The 20,065-nt window shown below is 34.5% G+C and overlaps 1 protein-coding gene across 10 annotated transcripts in view; it reads left to right on the top strand.

Moving 5' to 3' along the window:
* CCSER2 (coiled-coil serine rich protein 2) overlaps positions 1-20,065 on the top strand; it is a 192,344-nt gene that overhangs the window by 130,592 nt on the left and 41,687 nt on the right. For all 10 annotated transcript variants that reach the window (XR_009252355.1, XM_058696886.1, XM_058696887.1 and 7 more), the window contains 2 exons: positions 12,811-12,894; positions 18,650-18,736. Coding sequence is in view for 9 of the 10 variants with exons in the window: in XM_058696886.1 (XP_058552869.1) it covers positions 12,811-12,894; positions 18,650-18,736 (171 nt within the window). In the remaining variant the exon portion in view is untranslated. The remainder of the gene's footprint in view (positions 1-12,810; positions 12,895-18,649; positions 18,737-20,065) is intronic.

The raw sequence follows: 20,065 nt of genomic DNA on the forward strand, positions 1-20,065 counted from the left end.
CTCCTCACGCCATTAAGATTCTGCATCTTAGTGAGGTTCCCCATGCATAGCTTCTTCTCATCCTCTGTGTACACCTTCCTCACCCTACTTGGGCTCTGAATCCTTGTCAGCCAGTCCCCTGGGCTCTGACACCCCACACCAGTCTCCCTGTCTGTACGATGCCTCCTTACTGTGCTTGGGCTTGATACTACATGTCAGTTAATGCCTACACATGGATACCATCCTTGCCATAATTGATTCTTTCATCTGGCACTAGTTCTTTTCTTGGATAGATGCTCTCTTTATGCTGCTTGAGCTCTGGTAGCCCTCTCTAGGCCATCCATGTGTGGATACCCACCTCAATCTGCTTAGACTCTGATAGCCCACACCAGGCTGCCTGTTTGTGCATGTGCCCTTCATGTTCTACTCAGGTTTGACTCTGCTGTCACATTGTTTCCCTACTCCCTCCATGGATATCTTTTTCACTGTTGTGGGCTCTGACATGCCTAGTAAGCTGCTTCCCTGCAGGGACATGTTCTCTACTTTGGCGTTTTTTGGGTAGAGACTTATCTTGTTCTGTCTCACTTAATGGCTTGTTTAGGAAGGGAAAGGATAGTGAAGAGGAAGAAGAAGCAAATGAGAAAAAGAAAAAGTATCAGCTTTATTAAGGTAGAATTTACAGGGGCGCCTGGGTGGCGCAGTCGGTTAAGCGTCCGACTTCAGCCAGGTCACGATCTCGCGGTCCGTGAGTTCGAGCCCCGCGTCGGGCTCTGGGCTGATGGCTCGGAGCCTGGAGCCTGTTTCCGATTCTGTGTCTCCCTCTCTCTCTGCCCCTCCCCCGTTCATGCTCTGTCTCTCTCTGTCCCAAAAATAAATAAAAAACGTTGAAAAAAAAATAAATAAATAAATAAGGTAGAATTTACATTCAAATAAAATGCACCCATTTTACATATTTTGTTTGCATTTTGATGAATATGTGTACAGTTGTATAACCACCACTACCACAATCAAGATAAAGAACATTTCTACAATTGCTAAAATCCTCTCATGTCCCTTTGCCATCAGTTGTCTCTCGAACCTGTTCCAGACAACCATTACTCTTTCTGTTACTAAGTTTTGCCTTTTCTAGAATTTCATCTAAATGAGATCATCCAGTGTGTACCCTTTTAGTTTCTGGATTCTTTCACTCAGCGTAATGGTTTTGATATTCATCTATTTTGAGAGTATCAATAGTTCTTTACTTTTTATTGATGAATAGCATGTTATTGTGTGTATGTATGTGTGTATATATTTTTATTCATTTACCTGTTGATATTTGAGTTGTTTTTAGTTGTGGGAAATTGGGATGATGCTGAATTTCTATATATTAATGATGAAAGTTAATAAGAATGAATGTAATTTAAAAAATTAGAATTTGAATTTAGACCACTTCTTGCATGGTCTTGGGTAAGTTCCCCATAAAAGATGCAGAGATTATAATAGCTCCTATCTGAGGACTGTTATAAAGAATGTATGAGGAAATTCAGATCAAGTGCTAAGCATAATGTCTGATGCCTAGAAAGCAATTAATAAATGTTAGGTATTACAATAATGGCAATAACAACAGTAAAAATATGAAGGTCAGGGGTTTTTAATTGCTTGCATTGCTCAAAATTTTATGTGGCTGCTCAAAAAGCTAATTCCAATTTACTTTAATACTCATTAAATTAGTCTTATTTCATCATTCAGTATATTTTATTAAATATTGAGTACTAAGATTGTGATAATAATGAAGATAAAAAGAAAGAAGACACAATTCTTGTATGTAGTGCATTGTTCTTCAAACTATACATTACAACTGGCTAGTGGGATTTGAAATAAATTTTGACCATTATAACTAGAATTTTTTCCTAATAAAGTAGAATATTATAGGAACTATCAGGGGGCATTACATGTAAAAAAGACAAATACTGATTTGTGGAACATTTTTGATATGTTATCTGTATCTGAATATCCATCATCTATTCATCCATGCTTATTTAGATATATGCACACACACACACACACACACACACACATATATGCACACATATTCATGAATATATATACTTGGTTGTGATATAAATGTATTTCTTATTGTGGGCCGTGGTTCCCCCCAAAATAAACCTTTTCTAGTATATAAACAGTGCTATGCTCAGAATTCCAAGATAATAAATCATAGATTTAAATTGGAAATAATGAAACGATCACTGCATTAATAAAGCATTAAATCATCAGTCAATGTGCTGAATGATGTTTGTGATGTTTTATAAAGAAACCTGAAAATTTTTATATAAAAGATTTGAAGAAAATACTTATGTTCTATAGGAAGTCTAAATGTTATAAAAATTAATTTACTCCAGGGATGTTAATGTAGTAACCAAGCCAACTACTTTATAGTCTAGGAGAACATATAAGCATTAAATAATTATAAAAATGATGTGTTACAAAGGGCAAAGATGCAAACTGAATGTATGATTGGAACCTGTAGTTCTTCCCAGTACTGTTTATAGATGTAATACATTTCACCCAAAATCAAAACACCTTTATTTGTGGTATTCATCAAAATGACTCCAAAATTATTAACACCAAAGAATAAGAAAGAGAAAGGGTGGGAGGAAACTCTTTAGAGCAAGATATAATACTGACACAAATAGAAACAAAGCAGTGGAAAAGAATAGAAAACCCAGACATATGTGCTGAAGTATTTACTAAACAATTGGACACAGAAGGATTTTAAAGTAAATGACTGAGGAAAAACTCAGTAGTGTGGAGGCAATTATTTAGTTTATACTATAGTAAACAGATGGTTTGAAGAATTAAATATTTTTTTAATTAAAATTTTAGAAGAAATTAAATATTTTTTTAATTAAAATTTTAGAAGAAATTTACAACTAATATTTTCAAGTGACAGAAGAAACCTATAAAAAAGGATATCCTGACTCAGATATATACAATTAGGTTCAATAAAAAAATCTAAACAGAAAAAATTTGTAAATAACAGTTGCTTAAAATATTACAGAATCTATCCTTATATAACAACGTTCTAGTCAATTTGAATACTAGATTTTTCTATTTTAAAAATATATTTATCCCAACCATTTGTTAGGATCACCTCTCTGAAGCGCTTATTTAAAATCAGGCTTTATAAGTTTGTATTTCAGAAATCCTCTCAAATATAGCTTGAATCAGTAGATGTTAAACCCAATAGGTGAATTACAGCATTACTCAAAAATTATTTTCAGTGTACATTATAGAGTCTATGTGAGGTGATGTGATTGTTCATCCATATGCTTTTTTTTTTTTAATGACTTTTTAAAAAGAAAATGAAAAAAATCCACGTCTCCTCTTCCTCTACTCCCTTTCCTAGGATGCCTCTTGTGATTGTGTTGTAGCATATCTGAAACACAAGGCAGCTTTGTTGACATCACTGATGATGCTTGTCAGCAGAGATTGGTCAACGCTGCCAAACTTTTTTGTTAGTCATTTCAAGTGTCTGTGTCCATTGCAGCTGCTCTGGAACTCATAGGAAGATCCCAGTTTTTGCAAACTCATGGAAGAACCACCTGGGTAAGATGGAGTTTGTTACAGGGTTTTCCAATAAGTTCATATGTGAACAAGAGTTTACCTTGATGCTATGTCAAAAGAGAAAAGTGGAAGATGGCTTGATGACAGTAGTCTCCTAGTGCTCTTAGGATAAAGGAAAGTCTCAGTCTCTTTTTAAATCTTTAATAAAATGCTACTGGCATAAGAGTTAAGTAAGGATAATTGTATTTAGAGTTCAGGAATCCTAATTAGAAATCACAGAGACTGTTGAGACACTTCATTCAGTAAAGCAGCCCACCATAGTTGGGATAATCAGTTAACTATGAATTGCTTATTTTTTGTGCAGCAGGGTGTTGTAGTTTTTATGTATTTCTGCATCTATGCATTTATTAAATAGGTTTATGCAAAATCCTTAGAACAGTGCCAGCATTATTCAGTAAATGTTAGCTTCTTAGTATATGTGATATGAAATATGAACATTGCATGCGCGATTGTTTTTAATTTTTTTTTTTTTAAAGAAAAGGTTTTCTGTCCATTTTATGTTTTTCTTCCTCCTGTAATGCTTAAAGAAGCTTTTCTAATTTTGGTTTGGGACACTTTTCATTTGAGTTGAAGTTTACTTACTATTGGTTAGTTTCAGAGTTATTTGGAGAGGAGATGATTTATTAATTGATTCAGTTGGAGATTTTATTCATGATCTTTAAGCTCCTGTGCTTTGATGGACATAATAGGTTTTTCCCTCTTTGATTGGCTAAGTCTGGACTGCTAGGCTGTCAAAAAAAATTGGAAAGTGTTTTTTTTTGAGGTATACCAATAGCTTAAACATTAGTAATTCTTCAATTGTCTTGGGCTATACTATAAATTTGTTTTATTTAGAATAATATTATTTCAATTTTCAAAAATATTTGTTTGAGGATGGGCTTTCATCCTTTATTGATTTCTAATCTAGATTAATAATAAAGAATATCTATGTGATATAAATTCTTTGGAATGTGTTGATATTTGCTTTGTGTCTTAAAGCAGGGGTGGAAAACTTTTCCTTAGAAGGCTACATAGTAAATATTTTAGCTTTTCTGGGCAAGAAGCAAAATCGTGGTTCTTATGTAGATATTTATAAAATCATTTAAAATGCAATCATTTAAAAATGTAAAAGCCATTCTTAGCTCATGGACTATGATAAAAATAGACATCTGGCTGGATTTGTCCTGTGGACCATGGTTTATAATTTCCTGGCTTAGAATATGCTTGATTTTTGTGATTTTTCTATGTTTGTTTGAAAGCATATATTCTCTATATTTTAGGTAGCAGTATGTCTATTATATTGACCTTTTTATTGTGTTATTTATATTTATCCTTACTAAATTTTTCTCTTTGCTCTATGAGTTTCTGAGAGTAGTATTAATTTCCTGCTATAATTATAGATTTTTCCATTTCTTCTTTTAATGCTCTATTTTATTAGGTATATAAATGTTTATGATTAGGACATCATCTTGGTGGAGTGTTTCTTTGATCACTAAAGCTTTGTTTATCCTCATTAATGCTTTTTATCTTTAATTTTACCTTGCCGCTTGTGTTATAGTCATATTAATATATCAATTTTAATTTTCTTGTGATTATTGAGATTTATCTGGTGTTCCTCTCTCCTTTTGTTTGCTTTTAGTTTTTTCTTTTTTTTTTTTTTAATTAATTTTCTGAGGCTGCCACAATATAAGATACAAACTGGGTGGCATATAACAACAGAAATTTATTCTTCCACAGTTCTGGAGGCTTGAAATCTGAAATCAAGGTGTTGTCAGGGCCATGTGCTCTCTGAAGGCTCTAGGAGAGGAATCTTCCCTGCCTCTTTAGCTTCTGGTGGTCCTGGCAATCCTGGGCATTCTTTGCCTTGTAGATGCATCACTCCCGTCTCTGCCTCTATCTTCACATGACCTTCACATGACCTGTGTGTTTGTGTGTCCAAATTTCTCTCTTCTTATTTATAAAGATACTGGTCATATTGGATTTTAGGCTCAGCCGTATTCCATTATGACCTCAATTTGATTACATTTGTAAAAACCCTATTTCCAGATGAAGTTCTATTCACAAGTTTTGAATTGGCATGAATTTCTAGGGGAGACAGAATTCAACCTAATACAGATTTTTGAGGTATAATTTTCATGCTCTAAAATCTAGCCCTTTTTGTTGTAAAGTTCTGTGAGCTTGACAAATCCATGCAGTTGTGCAGCTAGCTATTACAATCACCCCCAAAATTCCTTTTTTTTTTTTTAACTTTTATAATCAATCCCTACACCCCCTGCTAGCTCCTGGCAACCACTGATTTTTTAACCACTGATCTTTTTTATGTCTCTGTAGTTTTGCCTTTTCAAGACTGTCACATAAATGGAGCCATATATGGTTTTCTGAGTCTGGCTTTTTTCCCTTACCATAAGTCATTTCAAATTCATTCATGCTGTCCTTGTATCACTAATTTGTCCCTGCTTATTGCTGAGTAGTATTCCATTGTATGCATGCGTGTTTGTTTATCCGTTTACCAGTTGAAGGTTATTTGTTTCACTTTCCAGTTTCTGGCAATTGTGAATAAAGCTACTATAAATATAAACATTTGTGCATAGATTTTCATGTGCACATGTTTTCATTTCTCTTGGGTTAGTACCTTGGGTTAAGATTGCGGAGTTGTATGGTGAGTATATATTTAACTTAAGAAACTGCCAAGATGTTTTCCAAAGTGTCTGTATGATTTTGTATTCCCATCAGCAATTAATGAAAGCTTCAGTTATTTTGCATCTTTTCATCTGCCTGGTATTGTGTTTTTCAGAAGCTTTTCAAGTAGATGTGCAGTGGTATCTTACTGTGGTTTTAATTTGCATTTACCTAATGACTAATCATTTTGAGCATATTTCCATGTGCTTATTTACTATTTGTATATCTTCTTTGGTTTTTATTATTTTGCCCATGAACAAAAATGTCTGTTTTATTGATTTTTGAAAGTTCTTTATATATTTATAATAGTACATTTAGCAGGCAGGTAAATGAAACAAATGAATATTGAAAAAAATGAAAGTTGCTTTTTAGGCAGCTATGTACAATTGTGAGTTAATGAACTGTTAAAAACCCTGAAGCACATTATCATTTTTTTTATTGTCAATATTGTTTAAAAATAGCTAACAATTTATAAGTGCTCTCTATGAGTTAGATACTATGCTTAGTATGTTACCTGGATTATTGCAAATATTTTCTCCCAGTCCATAGCTTCTCTTCTTAATCTGTTAATAGTATTTTAAAGAGCAGAAGTTCTTCTCTTGAAGTCAAATTTATCACTATTTTTTATTGTCATATTTGTGGTATCATATTTAAGAAATCTTGGTCCAACCCAAAGTTACCGAGATTTTGTTTATTTGGAGGGTTTTTATAGTTTTAAGTTTGGCATATAGGTCTGCAGTCTGTTTTGAGAATTTTTGTATATGGCATGAGGTATGAGTGAAATTAATTTTCTTGCATATGGATGTTCTGGTACCATTTGTTGAAAAGACTATCCTTTCTTTATTGAATTGCCTTGGTACTTTTGTCAAAAATGCCTTTGAACATAAACGTGTCTGTTTCTGGACTCTTTCATTCCTTTGATCAATGTCCTTTTGCCAATATCAGATTCTCTAGATTACGATAGCTTTTATAGTAAGTCTCAAAGTAGTATTATATCTTCCAGCTTTATCTTTTCAAAATTATTTGACTGTTTTAGTTCTCTTGCCTTACTATATAAATTTTAGAAGCAGCTTTTCTATTTCTGCGAAAATTCTGCTGGAAATTTGGTTGAGTGGGCACTGATACATAGTTGAATTTGGAAGAGAGTTGATATTTCAACAATATTGAGTCTTTAAATTCATTAAAGAGTATACCTTTCCATTTATGTAAGTCATCTCTGATTTCTTTTTTTTTTTTTTTTTTTTGGTTTTTAAATTTTTTTTTAACGTTTATTCAGTTTTGAGAGACAGAGACAGAGTGCAAGTGGGGGAGGGGCAGAGAGGTAGGGAGACACAGAATCTGAATTAGGCACCAGGCTCTGAGCTGTCCGCCCAGAGCCAGATGCGGGGCTCGAACTCACAGACCGCGAGATCATGACCTGAGCCGAAGTCACTCAACTGACTGAGCCACCCAGGTGCCCCGATTTTTTTGTTTGTTTGCTTTTGAAGTTTGTCTATATTTTGTTAGATTTGTACCTAAATATTTCTATTTGGGGATTTTGATTTTTTTTCTTGGTTTTGTTGGATTTTGGTTTAATGTAAATTTTTTTAAATGTCAATTTTCAGTTCTTTATTTTTTTATATATCAACCTTGTATTTTGTGACTTTCCTAAATTCATGTGTTAGGTCTAGTAGTAGTATTGCAGATACTTTGGGAAATGATACAGCTAAAATTATATTACTTGAATGGAGATGGTTTTATTCCTTTTTTAGTTTCTACTTGTCCTTTAAAATTTCATTTTACTTGCTTTATTGCACTGGGTAGGAACTCCAGTATAATAGAGTACCTTGTTCCTGGCTTTGGGGGTAAAGCATTCAGTCTTTCACTGTTAAATATGATGTTAATTTTGAGGCTTTTTTTAGATGGATTTTATCAGGTTGAACAAGTTCCCTTCTCTTGCTAGTTTGCTGTGTTTTTGTCATGAATGGATGTTGAATTTTGGAAGAAACTTTTTCTGTGTCTGTTGTGATAATCATATAGATATTTCTTGATATGCTGAATCACATTGCTTTTTAACTATTGAGCCAGCTTTACATTCCAGGGATCAACTCCACTTGTTCATAATCTTTTTTCCTTTTTATATATTACTGAATTTGATTTAGAGATATTTTTTCAAGGACTTTTGTGTATTCACAAATGATCTTGATCTTTAAGTCTTCTTATACTGTCTTTGGTTCAGGTAAGTGCTAGCCTCATTTAACTGATTTAATTTTCTAACTTAATTTGATTTATGTTTTCCCTAAGAGATTATATAGAACTGATACTATTCCTTTAAATTTTGGAAGAATTTTATAGACAAACATCTAGCCTTTAATATTTCTTTTATGGAAGGTTTAAATTATGAAATAATTTTAATAATCACATCTACTCAAGTTGTCTGTTTCATTTGGGGTGAGTTTTGATAATTTGTGGTTTTGAGTAATTTCTCCATTTCTTGTAAGTTGTCAAATTTGTGTGCATAGAGTCACTCATAGTATTTTTGCCTTATGTACTTTTAATGCCTGAAACATCTTAATGATATCCCTGCTTTCATTCCTGATACCTGTTTTCTCTGTCCTGATATGTATCTGATTTGTGCCTTCTATCTTTGTTCTTTGGCAGTTTTGCTAGATGTTTTATAGTTGCCGAATAACCTGTTTTTGGTTTCATTGCTTTCTTTCTATTTCTTGATTTTCAATTTCATTAATTTCTGCTCTTTATTATATTCTTCTTTCTGCTTGCTCTGGGTTTATTTTGCTCCGGTTGTAGATTTGACACCTTTGTTTTAATATGAGTCTCTCTTATAATAATTTTCCCACTAAGCACTGCTTTAGTTGAATTCCACAGATTTTGATAATGTGGTATCTTCACTTTTCTTCAAATCAAAATATTTTCTTATTTGCCTTCAGGTTTCTTCTTTGACCCATGGATGATCTAAAGTTTGTTGTTTACTTTCTAACAGTTTGAACATTATCCTTCTGTTACTGATTTCTAGTTTAATTCCCTTATGTTCAGAGACCACACTTTGTCTATTTTCTATTCTTTTTAAATTGAGCTTCCCAAATCTGCAGGTTTATGTCTTTCACCAAGTTTGGGGTGTATTTGTCTGTTATTTCTTCAAATACTTTTTTCTGCCCTCTACCCTTCCTTCTGTGACTCTAATGCTATGAATATTATATTAGATCCTTCGTTCTTGTCCCATACTTCCCCTCAGATTCTATTCTTTTTCCACGCTGCCCCCCACCCCCCCATCTCTTTTCTCTTCATGGTTCAAATTGCATGATTTCTGTTGATGCGTCTTCAAGTTCACTCTGTTATCTCAAATGCTGGTATTCAGTCCAGCTAGTACATTTTGAAATTTAATTTTTGAATCTTTTCAGTTCTAGAATTTGCACATTTCCACTTTGTTCTATTTCTTTGCTGAGATTTTCTCTTTCCATTCCCTTTTACTTTTGGAGAATTTTTATAATGGCCCTATTAAAATCTCTTTCAATTAATTCCAACCTCCGTCTTGTTTTGGCATTGGTGTTTGTTGATTGTCTTTTCCTGTGTGAGTTGAGATGTTCCTTGTTGTTTGTGTGTTGAGTAATTTTGGATTGTATATCTTGTATCTTTGTGTGTTTTGTTAGGAGACACTTAATTTTGTTTAAATGTTATGGAGAATATTGTGGGGTTTCTTGGGGTTTTTTGTTGTTTTGGTTTTTGTTTTAATTTTCTTAAAATAATTTTTTTTTGGTAATGTTTATTTTTGAGAGAGTGAGAGAGCATGCGAGTGGGGAAAGGGCAGAGAGAGAGAGAGGGAGACACAGAGTCTGAAGCGGGCTCCAGGCTCTGATCTGACAGCACAGAGCCCAACATGGGGCTCAAACTCATAAACCGCAAGATCATGCATGACCTGAGCAGAAGTCGGACGCTTAACTGACTGAGCCACCCAGGCACTCCTGTTTTAATTTTAAAGCAGACAAATGCTCTGGTTAGATTCAGGCTAGAAGTTCAAACTAGCCAGCCACCTTTGGATTGTGGCTGTAATGTCATTTCTATTTCAAAGCCTTTGCCATGCTCATCAGATCTGTCCTTAGTATACACCTTTCAGTGGCTAGATTGGGCCTGGGCAGTGGTCTTAGTTTATTTCTCAAAGTCTTTGATATTAGGATCAGATTCAAGCAAGTGCTATTCAGGGTTGAACCTAGAAATTTACATACAGCTTCCTGGAGTCCTGAGCTGGTCTCACTGGTATTTTCTCTTTACCTGGGGCTCCCCTTTTTGTCTCTTCTCCCTGAAAGCTGATGTTTTATTTTTCTCATTCTGCTGCTTACTTTCCACAGCTATACCCACATCTAAGGCAAAAGCAGTGTATACTTGTGTTGTCTCCTATTCTTTGGAGTTCCTGCTTGCAATTTGCAGGAAGAAGATAGAGATGTTTGAAAATAAGTCAGATTATACAGTTTCTCTTTTCTCAAATATATACTTATATGTAGTACTGTTTTTATACGTCAAGGCATTTACAGCAGAGATGAACTTTTAACTGAGATGAGTCTTGTAAAATTTCTTTTTTTATTTTAAACATTTAACATGGTGTTCTGAAGGCATTCATTAGGACATTGCCTCCCCTCTCAGGTCAAATTCTGTATCTCCATTTGATTTCACCAATAAAGATATAATTTATGTTAGAAATTTGACAAATGCTTATTTTTTGCTATGAATCTAAATACACATTCATAGGCCCTATACCCAGAGATTCTGATTCAGTAAAGAAGAAAATGGCCTACATGCTTATGTCTTCTACTTTAACATTCTTGTTTTAATACAGGACATTTCTGCAGTCTAAGAGATTTCCTCAGGACAGATAGGTCTGAGGAAGATGATGATAGTAGCACTCCTTGAACGTTGTTGATTCAGTGGGTGTCTCAAGGCATCTGAACAAACCAGGTGTCAAACCACCCTTGGTAGGGGCCCAGTCCTTCACCATCACCCCAGGCATATTCTATACTTATTCATCTTTCTTGAGGTTGTCTGTGAATCATTTAATATGCCATTTCTTGGTTATTCCTAACCAATTCAGCAAGGGGTAGGACGTAATTTTTGTCATTTTCTTTATTGCATTTAAGGACAAAAAGTTTAACTTTTTCAACTTCTATTGAGATATAGCATACATCCAGTAGGTGTTTAAGGTATACCAATCTTAAGTGTATAACTTAAACTTTTCATATGTGTGTACCACCATACATCCTGTATGTACCATCCATACATACAGTCAAGACATAGAACATTTCCAACATCCCCTTTCCCTTAAGTCAACCCCTGTTCTGATCTCTAGCACAATAAATTAGTTTTTCCTTCTCTTAGGCTTCACATAAATCAAGTCATGCGGGGGTACCTGGGTGGCTCAGTTAGTTAAGTGTCTGACTCTTGATGTACGTTCAGGTCATGATATCAACGGTTCATGAGTTTGAACCCCACGTTGGGTTCTGTGCTGGCAGTGTAGAGCCTGCTTGGAATTCTCTCTCTTTTCCCCCCCTCTCTTTCTACCCTTTGCTTGCTCATGCTGTCTCTCTCAAAATAAATAAATAAACTTAAAAAAAATAGTCATGCAATATGTATAGTCTGGTCTAATATTTTTAATCAAATGATTCTTATGGCTATGCCTTCTTGAATTATTTAATATTATTGTTTCTAACTCACAAACAAAAACAAAAAATACATACTCAAGGGTGTCTCAGTGGTTCAGTTGGTTAAGCGTCTGACTTCGGCTCAGGTCATGATCTCATGGTTGTGGTTCGAGCCGCATCGAGCTCTGTGCTGACAGAGCCTGGAGCCTGCTTTGGATTCTGTGTCTCCCTCTCTCTCTGCCCCTCCCCTGCTCATGCTCTGTCTCTTTCTCTCTCAAAAATATGTAAACATTGAAAAAAATTTTTTTATTTAAAAAAAAAATTTTTTTAACGTTTATTTATTTTTGAGACAGACAGAGAGAGACAGAGCATGAACAGGGGAGGGGCAGAGAGAGAGGGAGACACAGAATCCCAAACAGGCTCCAGGCTCTGAGCTGTCAGCACAGAGCCCGACACGGGGCTCGAACTCACAGACCGTGAGATCATGACCTGAGCCAAAGTCGGACGCTTAACTGACCAAGCCATCCAAGCGCCCCCCCAAAAAAAATTTTTTTAAATCATACTCTAAAAGCCATGTCTAAACCAAAGCAGATGTAATTTGACTTTTATTTTGCATTTTTTTGTGGGTGAGATAATCTTCAAATTCTTTAGGAAATTTTCCATATTCCTTTTCCCACTGTAAAACTTTCAGTGGCTTTGTGCTTCATCCATTCATGTACTATCTGTTGTTTAGTTCCACAAATTATTCTTGCCCTCGCTTTATTTTTACCCGTTCCACATTTTTTTCTACAAATGTGTACAATGAAAAGGAGATTTCTAAAATCTTATATCCTGTTTGTCCTTTGCCATGCTAGCAATTTGGTCTGGGTGAATTCAGGTTGAAAGGAGTGTTTGCAGTTATTGTATTAATCTCATGTTTTCCTTCTCTTCTCTCTGACAGCATGATGGAAGTGGTTCATTGCATGATATTCAGCTATCATTGCCATCCAGTCCAGAACCAGAAGATGGTGATCAAATATATAAGGTATGACTAGGTAGTCATGCTAAATTTTTAAAAATTCTTTGTTACTAAAATTATAAAGCAGTAACAATCAAAACATTTAATAATAAATGTATTAAAACGTGCAGCTTTGCTGTGTTAAGTTTTAATCGGGTCTGCTTTTAACTTTTGCTACCTTAATAAGTTAAAATGATATCACTCTCGTGTTTTAATTTGAATTTATTTTATTAGTTGGATAAGTATTTGTCCCTGTATTACTACTGGTACAGGATTGTTTTTCTTAAATCAATAAATTATGAAATTTTTAATTTCTTTTTTATAATTATGAAAACAGTTTTAAAAATATACCAGTTATGGTGATTAACAGGTACTTCTATATAATAACAACATTGAAGAAATATACTGAAAATGAGATTAATTTATCTTTTTTTCATGTTTAAAAATATAATTATAGAATACAGATGCACTTTAGTGTTTGAAAGTATATTTTTTATAATGGTAATTTTTAGTTCTCTTTTTATTGAGAAAAGCTTTTTCCTTTTACAGTTATTTCTGAAGTTCATATTTCTTAAGCACACAAACGTTTTCTTGATTTAATGTTTCCAAGTAAAATTATTGTTTTCTTTCACATTCTATCTTCAGGGCATGCTAGTCAGTGTTTTCTAGTCAACAAACAATCTTGAAATATTGGTGTCTTGCAGTGACAAAAATGTATTTCTCGACTTGTTATTTTTCAATATGTTACATATTGGCTGTAGATCAGCTGGGACTCTGCTTTCTGCTGCTTCTTCATCCTGAGAGCAAGTCTGGAGGATCAGCCCCTGTCCTAGAACATGTTTTTGAACTTAAGGGAAAAAAGCATTGGCAGAACCACATGTGGATTCTGCTTGGATGTTGCAAATATTACCTTCTCCAAATAAAGTCAAGTAGTCAACCCTGGAATTAGAGGTCAAAGCAGCATAATTTTCTCATAGAATGTGGGGTGACTTACTGGAACAAGATTGCATCTAAAACCACCAAAACCAAAAGAATATAGGATTATTCTATAGTTATTTTGTTATTTGTAGTTTTGTAGTTATTTTGTTATCTAGTCTTGGTTTTTTGATGTGTTACCTTACCTATTATTGCACAAATTTCTTCCCATCTCTGGGCTTCCATCCTATTAAGAGTACAGTACTCTAAATCAGCAGGTCTGCAGTAGGATATCTTTTTTCAAAATACTTTTACATACACAATAATTGAGAACCATTGACTTAGATGGTTTCTAAATCATCTCTCAGTTTTAAGTTTTGTGACCGACATTTTTAAAGTGAAGGTGAGTTTTTCCTGCATTTTTTTTGTGAAAAGTTTTTACATATGAAGAAATAATTTTCAAAGAAAAAAATTTTAATTCCAACTTTTTTACACAACTGATATTTTTAATTTTTCTTTGTTCCTTTCTAGTGTGTCTATATATTTAATGTTACATGATAGACATATTGCTACACAGTATTTATTTCTTATCCCTACTCCATTTCCTTCCAAGCAGATCATTCCTAGTCTTCCTTCTTATCCAAGGTGAGATGCTGTGGCTGATACTGTTTCCAGTACACTGGACTCCTTTGCACTTTCATTGTCAGATCCCCAGTTATGTCCCCTTCTCATCCGGTTTAGCAGTACAGCTTCAAATGATATAACTGACTTGTGTCATTGCAAATTCAGGGTCTGCAATCTGCTCTGGACCTGCCATGTCCCTAATCTGTCTTTTGTATCAGTCAGAACAGCTCCCTCTCCCATTCCCTTGATGAGCTAGTCTCAACATTGCCTCCGCCCTCAAGCCTCATTCTCAGCCATTCTTCTCAATTTCTGCAAGTGGCCTTGTGTTCATCAAGCAAGATCTGCTACCTGCCCTCCTGCCTTCTGACTTACCTGTATCTGTTATCATTCTCATTCACCTTGTTTCAGTTACAGGGCAAAAATGGCCACTGTGCTGTGGAAGACCACCCTTTCTTAGGTTCTGGACTCTTATCTTCTGCTGCTGTCAGTTCTGCTGCTAACTACACATCCTCCTCTCTTATCTCTCTTCAGTGTGTCTTCACTACTTTTTCTTCATCCTCAGTTTATAAATTTCTGTATCTTACCTATCATAAATTCAGTAAACCAGATAAACCTTTCCTTGACTCTCCTTAAACCTCTTTCTAGTTAACATGGAAACCTGGAAAAATGAAAGCAGCTACTGGTTTTAATGCTATAGACATTTGGAATGACAGTTATCTTTTTTTTTAATTTTTTTTTTTCCAACGTTTTTTATTTATTTTTGGGACAGAGAGAGACAGAGCATGAACGGGGGAGGGGCAGAGAGAGAGGGAGACACAGAATCGGAAACAGGCTCCAGGCTCCGAGCCATCGGCCCAGAGCCTGACGCGGGGCTCGAACTCACGGACCGCGAGATCGTGACCTGGCTGAAGTCGGACGCTTAACCGACTGCGCCACCCAGGCGCCCCTGGAATGACAGTTATCTTAAAAGCTTTGTCCTTGATTTTTATGTCCCTTCTCTCTGAAATCCATTACACTCTTCAACATTTTCCCATTTCCTTTGTAGGTTCCTCCTCTTATTCAGAATATAGATTTATATCTTTAGTCCAGTTCTCTTTGAACTTTTTCCTGTCATGGTGTCATATAGACCATATGTGTTGATAACATGAAATTTCTCTTTTTTTTGAGAGAGTGAGCAAAAGAGAGAGCACAAGTGAGGAGGGGAGTTGGTGGGGGGAGAGAGTGAGAATTTTAAGCAGGCTCCACACCCAGTGAAGCCCAATAGAGGGCTCAGTCCCACAACTGTTGAGATCATGATCTCAGCCAAAATCAAGAGTCAGACGCTTAACTGACTGAGCCACCCAGGTGCCCCAGAAATTGCTCTTTCATACTGGGTCATCCAGTTGCCCTCTGGGCATTTCCACTGTGTCCCAGCCCCAGGCACCTCTAATAATATATCTGAGACTCACCATTTTTCCTCTTTGACATATTTCTCCTCATTTAGTCTTCATTTCTTTTGGAGGCACAACCATTATCACCCACACTAGAAATATAGGTATCACTCTTGACTGTCCCTTTGTGCTCTTTCACATGGAGAGATAATTGCCAAAATCTCCTAATTTTGATTCCTGCTCTTCTTACTTCTTTTCCCTTCACTCTCTTGGGTCAGGCTCCTACTGTCATCTGGAGTATTATAACATTTTGGTAACAAATTCCCTAGCCTAATTTGTTGTTGTCATTGTCATATTTGTCCTCTAAATAGCCATCTCAAATGCACTGTCACTCCCCTCGCTTAGGCCATGCTTGATATTCATGACTCTCTATGATTTGGCTCTTGCCTGGTTTACTAACCACGTTGGTTTCCACTGTTCACTACAACCTTTGTGTGATAGAGTCACTGCTTCTAATTCTCCACATATGCTATGCTTATCTTCATCTCTGTATTGTACGATACTAGAATCTCTTCCTCAAATCCGAAGCCTGACAGGTTTCTGTATCTTCAGAGCTTTTTACTCATCCTTTAAGACTTCACTGGAATTACCTGTTTACTGATATGTGTTCCCCTTTGCCCATCTTTATGTGTAAAATCCTTACAGCAGTGACTGTCATAAAGTTAAATACTGTATACATGTTGGCTATTAATGTTATCACATTGTATTTGGATTTTTTTTCAGGTCCATTTCCTCTAACACTGGCAGAACCTAGCAGTGACCAAATGATAACATATAGTATAGTATATATAGTATTCCATTAGATTGCAACATTGTATTTCAGTTGTCTCCTTTTAGGGTAGTTGTAAATTTGTAAACTTTTAGATAATACCTTTTTGTAGGTTTTTTTCGTACTTATGATTATTTCTTTGGCATAGTTTCTTAGGAGTGGGATGACTGAATTAGAGTGCAAGCATTTTTATGACTCTTCTATGTATAGCCATGTGTTTCTACAGAAAGGCCAGTTTTGATGTCTGATGATGTACCATTTTTTTTCTGCAATTTTGTTCATCACATTATTTCTTCCCCCAATTTAATGTCTATAAAACAATACCTTTAATACTTGAATTTATATTTCTCCAAGAAGTCAGATAGAACATTTTCCAGTTATATATATATATACACACACACATACACACACACACATATATATATTTGTGGGAATTGGTTTATTTGTCTTTTGGGGCCTAGAAAATTATCCTGTATGTTTGAACAGGCTCTTAATATACTTGAATATAAGTCCTCTGTCATATTTGCATAGGTTTTCACCAGCTTTTAATGTTAGTGTTAATTGTATAGGTGCTTTAAATTATAAGTAATCAAATATAGTTATTATTTCTTAATAACTTCATTTGCCACATAGCTTAAAAAATGTATCCTTCATGATCTGCAATCTATCTTTGTCTTTTTATTTTATTTATTTTATTAAAAATTTTTTTAATGTTTATATCTGAGAGAGAGACAGACAGACAGACAGACAGACAGTGTGTGAGCAGGAAAGGGGCAGAGAGAGACAGAGATGGAATCTGAAGCAGGCTCCAGGCTCTGAGCTGTCAGTACAGAGCCCAACGTGGAGCTCGAACTCACAAGCCATGAGATCATGACCTGAGCCGAAGTCGGATGCTTAAGCGACTGAGCCACCCAGGCGCCCCTCTTTTGCCCTGACTTATGATTAAAAAAAAAAAATAAACTCTTTAAATTCAACTAGAAATCATTTTTTATATACAATAAACAGTCTTGCCCAATTGCAGTGTATATAACATCATTAACAAAGATCTTTTCTTTCCCATTGTTTGTGATGCTTATATGATATGTTAAAGCCTTTGCAAAATGTCTATTTCTGATCTCTTGTTAAAGAGACTGCACTATTTTGTGTTCGTTCCCAATGTATCTGCAAGGGATGGCATACTTTGCTCAGTAATAGCATTTTATAATTATCGCTTACACAGTTTTCTCCTTTACAAGATATGTCATTCACGTATATATTCTAATTTCCTTGCTTGTACTGTTTTCTCAGTATATATTTCTGATTAATTGAATAGTAGTAAACACAATGGACTAACAAAAGGTAATGATACTTTACGCTTCGAAATGTAGCTGGATTTCTGCTTAACTTGATGATAGGTTTCCTTTTAATACTGTTAGGAATTTCTTAAAGACTAAATTGACAGGGTATTTTGTCTTTGAGTCAGGCAGTTCTCAGGAAGGTGGCTCATGAAAAAAGAATCTCCCTGTTATCCTTCTAGGCATATTTATCTTTCTGCTGATTTCTGAACCAGCTGTGAAATGACTCTCTGCCTTTAATTATGTTGTTCCTTCTGTTTGTTGGGCCCTTCATTTTTTCTGAAAGGCAACTCTCATGCATCCCTTGAAATCTAGCTGAAATTACTGTTTTATATGTAATTTAATTTAGTGTATGGCCCATGTCCCAGTTTCCTTATCTGTAAAAAGGGGATAATAGTATCAGCCTCAGGGTTGTACTCAGGATCAAATGCTTAGATATCTAAAAGTACTTAGCTCTTAGCACTTGTACTTAATGAATGTTAGCTGCTGTTGCTATTATTCATTTTTTACATGTTAGACTCCGTTACACTATGAACATTTGGAGGAACCAAAATGGGTTTTTGTTTATTCATAGGTTAATACCTGGCATCTTTAAGAAGAGTTTTCCCCTTAAATGAATAAACCATTCATTATTCAGTCTTCACTGTTGATTTAATGCTTCTCATTAAGGTGTTTTAAATACTTCATGTTAATTTTTTAAAATATTTCAGAATGAAGATTTATTAAATGAAATAAAACAACTTAAAGAGGAAATAAAGAAAAAAGATGAAAAAATTCAACTATTAGAACATCAGCTTGTAAGTATTATAGTGTAGTGCATAAAGTAGAGGCTTTTCAAACTAAACAGTATTGTTTTTTTTTTTATAAAAGTCTGACCAGAATTGAAATTTGACTTTATTTTTGGCTTGCAAAGTTGCACTATTGTATTACATTTAGATTGTATGCATTCTGAAAGCATGTGATTTACCTCATTCTAAATATTTAAGAAATTTTAATCTAAATATTAAGTATTCAAGGTGAAAAGAATGTCTTTGTGAGTACATTTTCAGTGGTCTTCTCTTGGGGGTTTTGAAATCACTAGTTTACATTCATTTTATTGATGAAGGGTAAAATGACTTCCTTTGTGTATTTAAAGAAACGAGTACTGGTGAGTTGAGAATAGGACATATTTTTTTTCTCAGAACAGAAATTAAACTGGATGTTAGGTTTACGTTTCTGTAGGTAAGACTGTTAGAGTGAACAGTATTCTAAGAAAATGCTTCTTCCCTCATCGATGATGTTGAGTGATCCCTCAGAGCCATGTTTGGATCTTTGTGATTTTATAATTGTTAGAATTTCAAATGTTAGTCTCATATGAAAATATGTGCAGTGTCTTGAACTTAATTATAATTTAATTCATAAAAAGTCCAGTATAACAACATAATGGCATAAAAATGACAGTAGGCCAAGGAAAATCTGTTGGAATTCAAAAGCATATTTTGGTATAGCAAAGCAATTCAGCAATTTGAATTATTAACCTCATTTAGAATGTAAAGGATATAATATATACTGAACTCTGAGCCACTGGGTTCAGATCACAGAGATCCAACTCATGAATAAATAGTAAGGACTGATGGATCAGATATTCTGATTTAAGAGCACAAAGAAAACTTACAAATCTGAAAAATGAATGAATGAATATTACAAATTGAGGGCCTATCAAATATAAAATTAAAAAAATAATAAGATCTAATGTTTGTATTTCAAGACTAAAGAACCTAGCCAACCCAACTAATTTTCAGGGAGAAGAAAAACAGCATTAGGAAATTAAGCTTCAGATTTTGCAAAAATATATTACAGAGAACAAAAATTGTGTCTAGTGCACTTCAAAAAAAAGTTATGACCCCATATTTTATATTTAAACACATTTTTATTTCTATACCAAGGTAAATTTTCAGACCTTTAATGTCTTGAAAAATGTGCCACCCAGTTATCTTTGTAAAATGTCCTAATAATGCATTCCAGATACCTGGGGGAGACATTAAAAAATAACTCAAGAGTAAGGAAGTAAAGATTAAAATGAGTGAGTGATGAAATGAAAACTATTTTTAGGGAGACTAGATGAGATAAACCTCCCAATAAGTAAT

This window comes from Neofelis nebulosa, chromosome 13 (assembly GCF_028018385.1).
Source record: "Neofelis nebulosa isolate mNeoNeb1 chromosome 13, mNeoNeb1.pri, whole genome shotgun sequence".
NCBI classification, from domain to species: domain Eukaryota; kingdom Metazoa; phylum Chordata; class Mammalia; order Carnivora; family Felidae; genus Neofelis; species Neofelis nebulosa.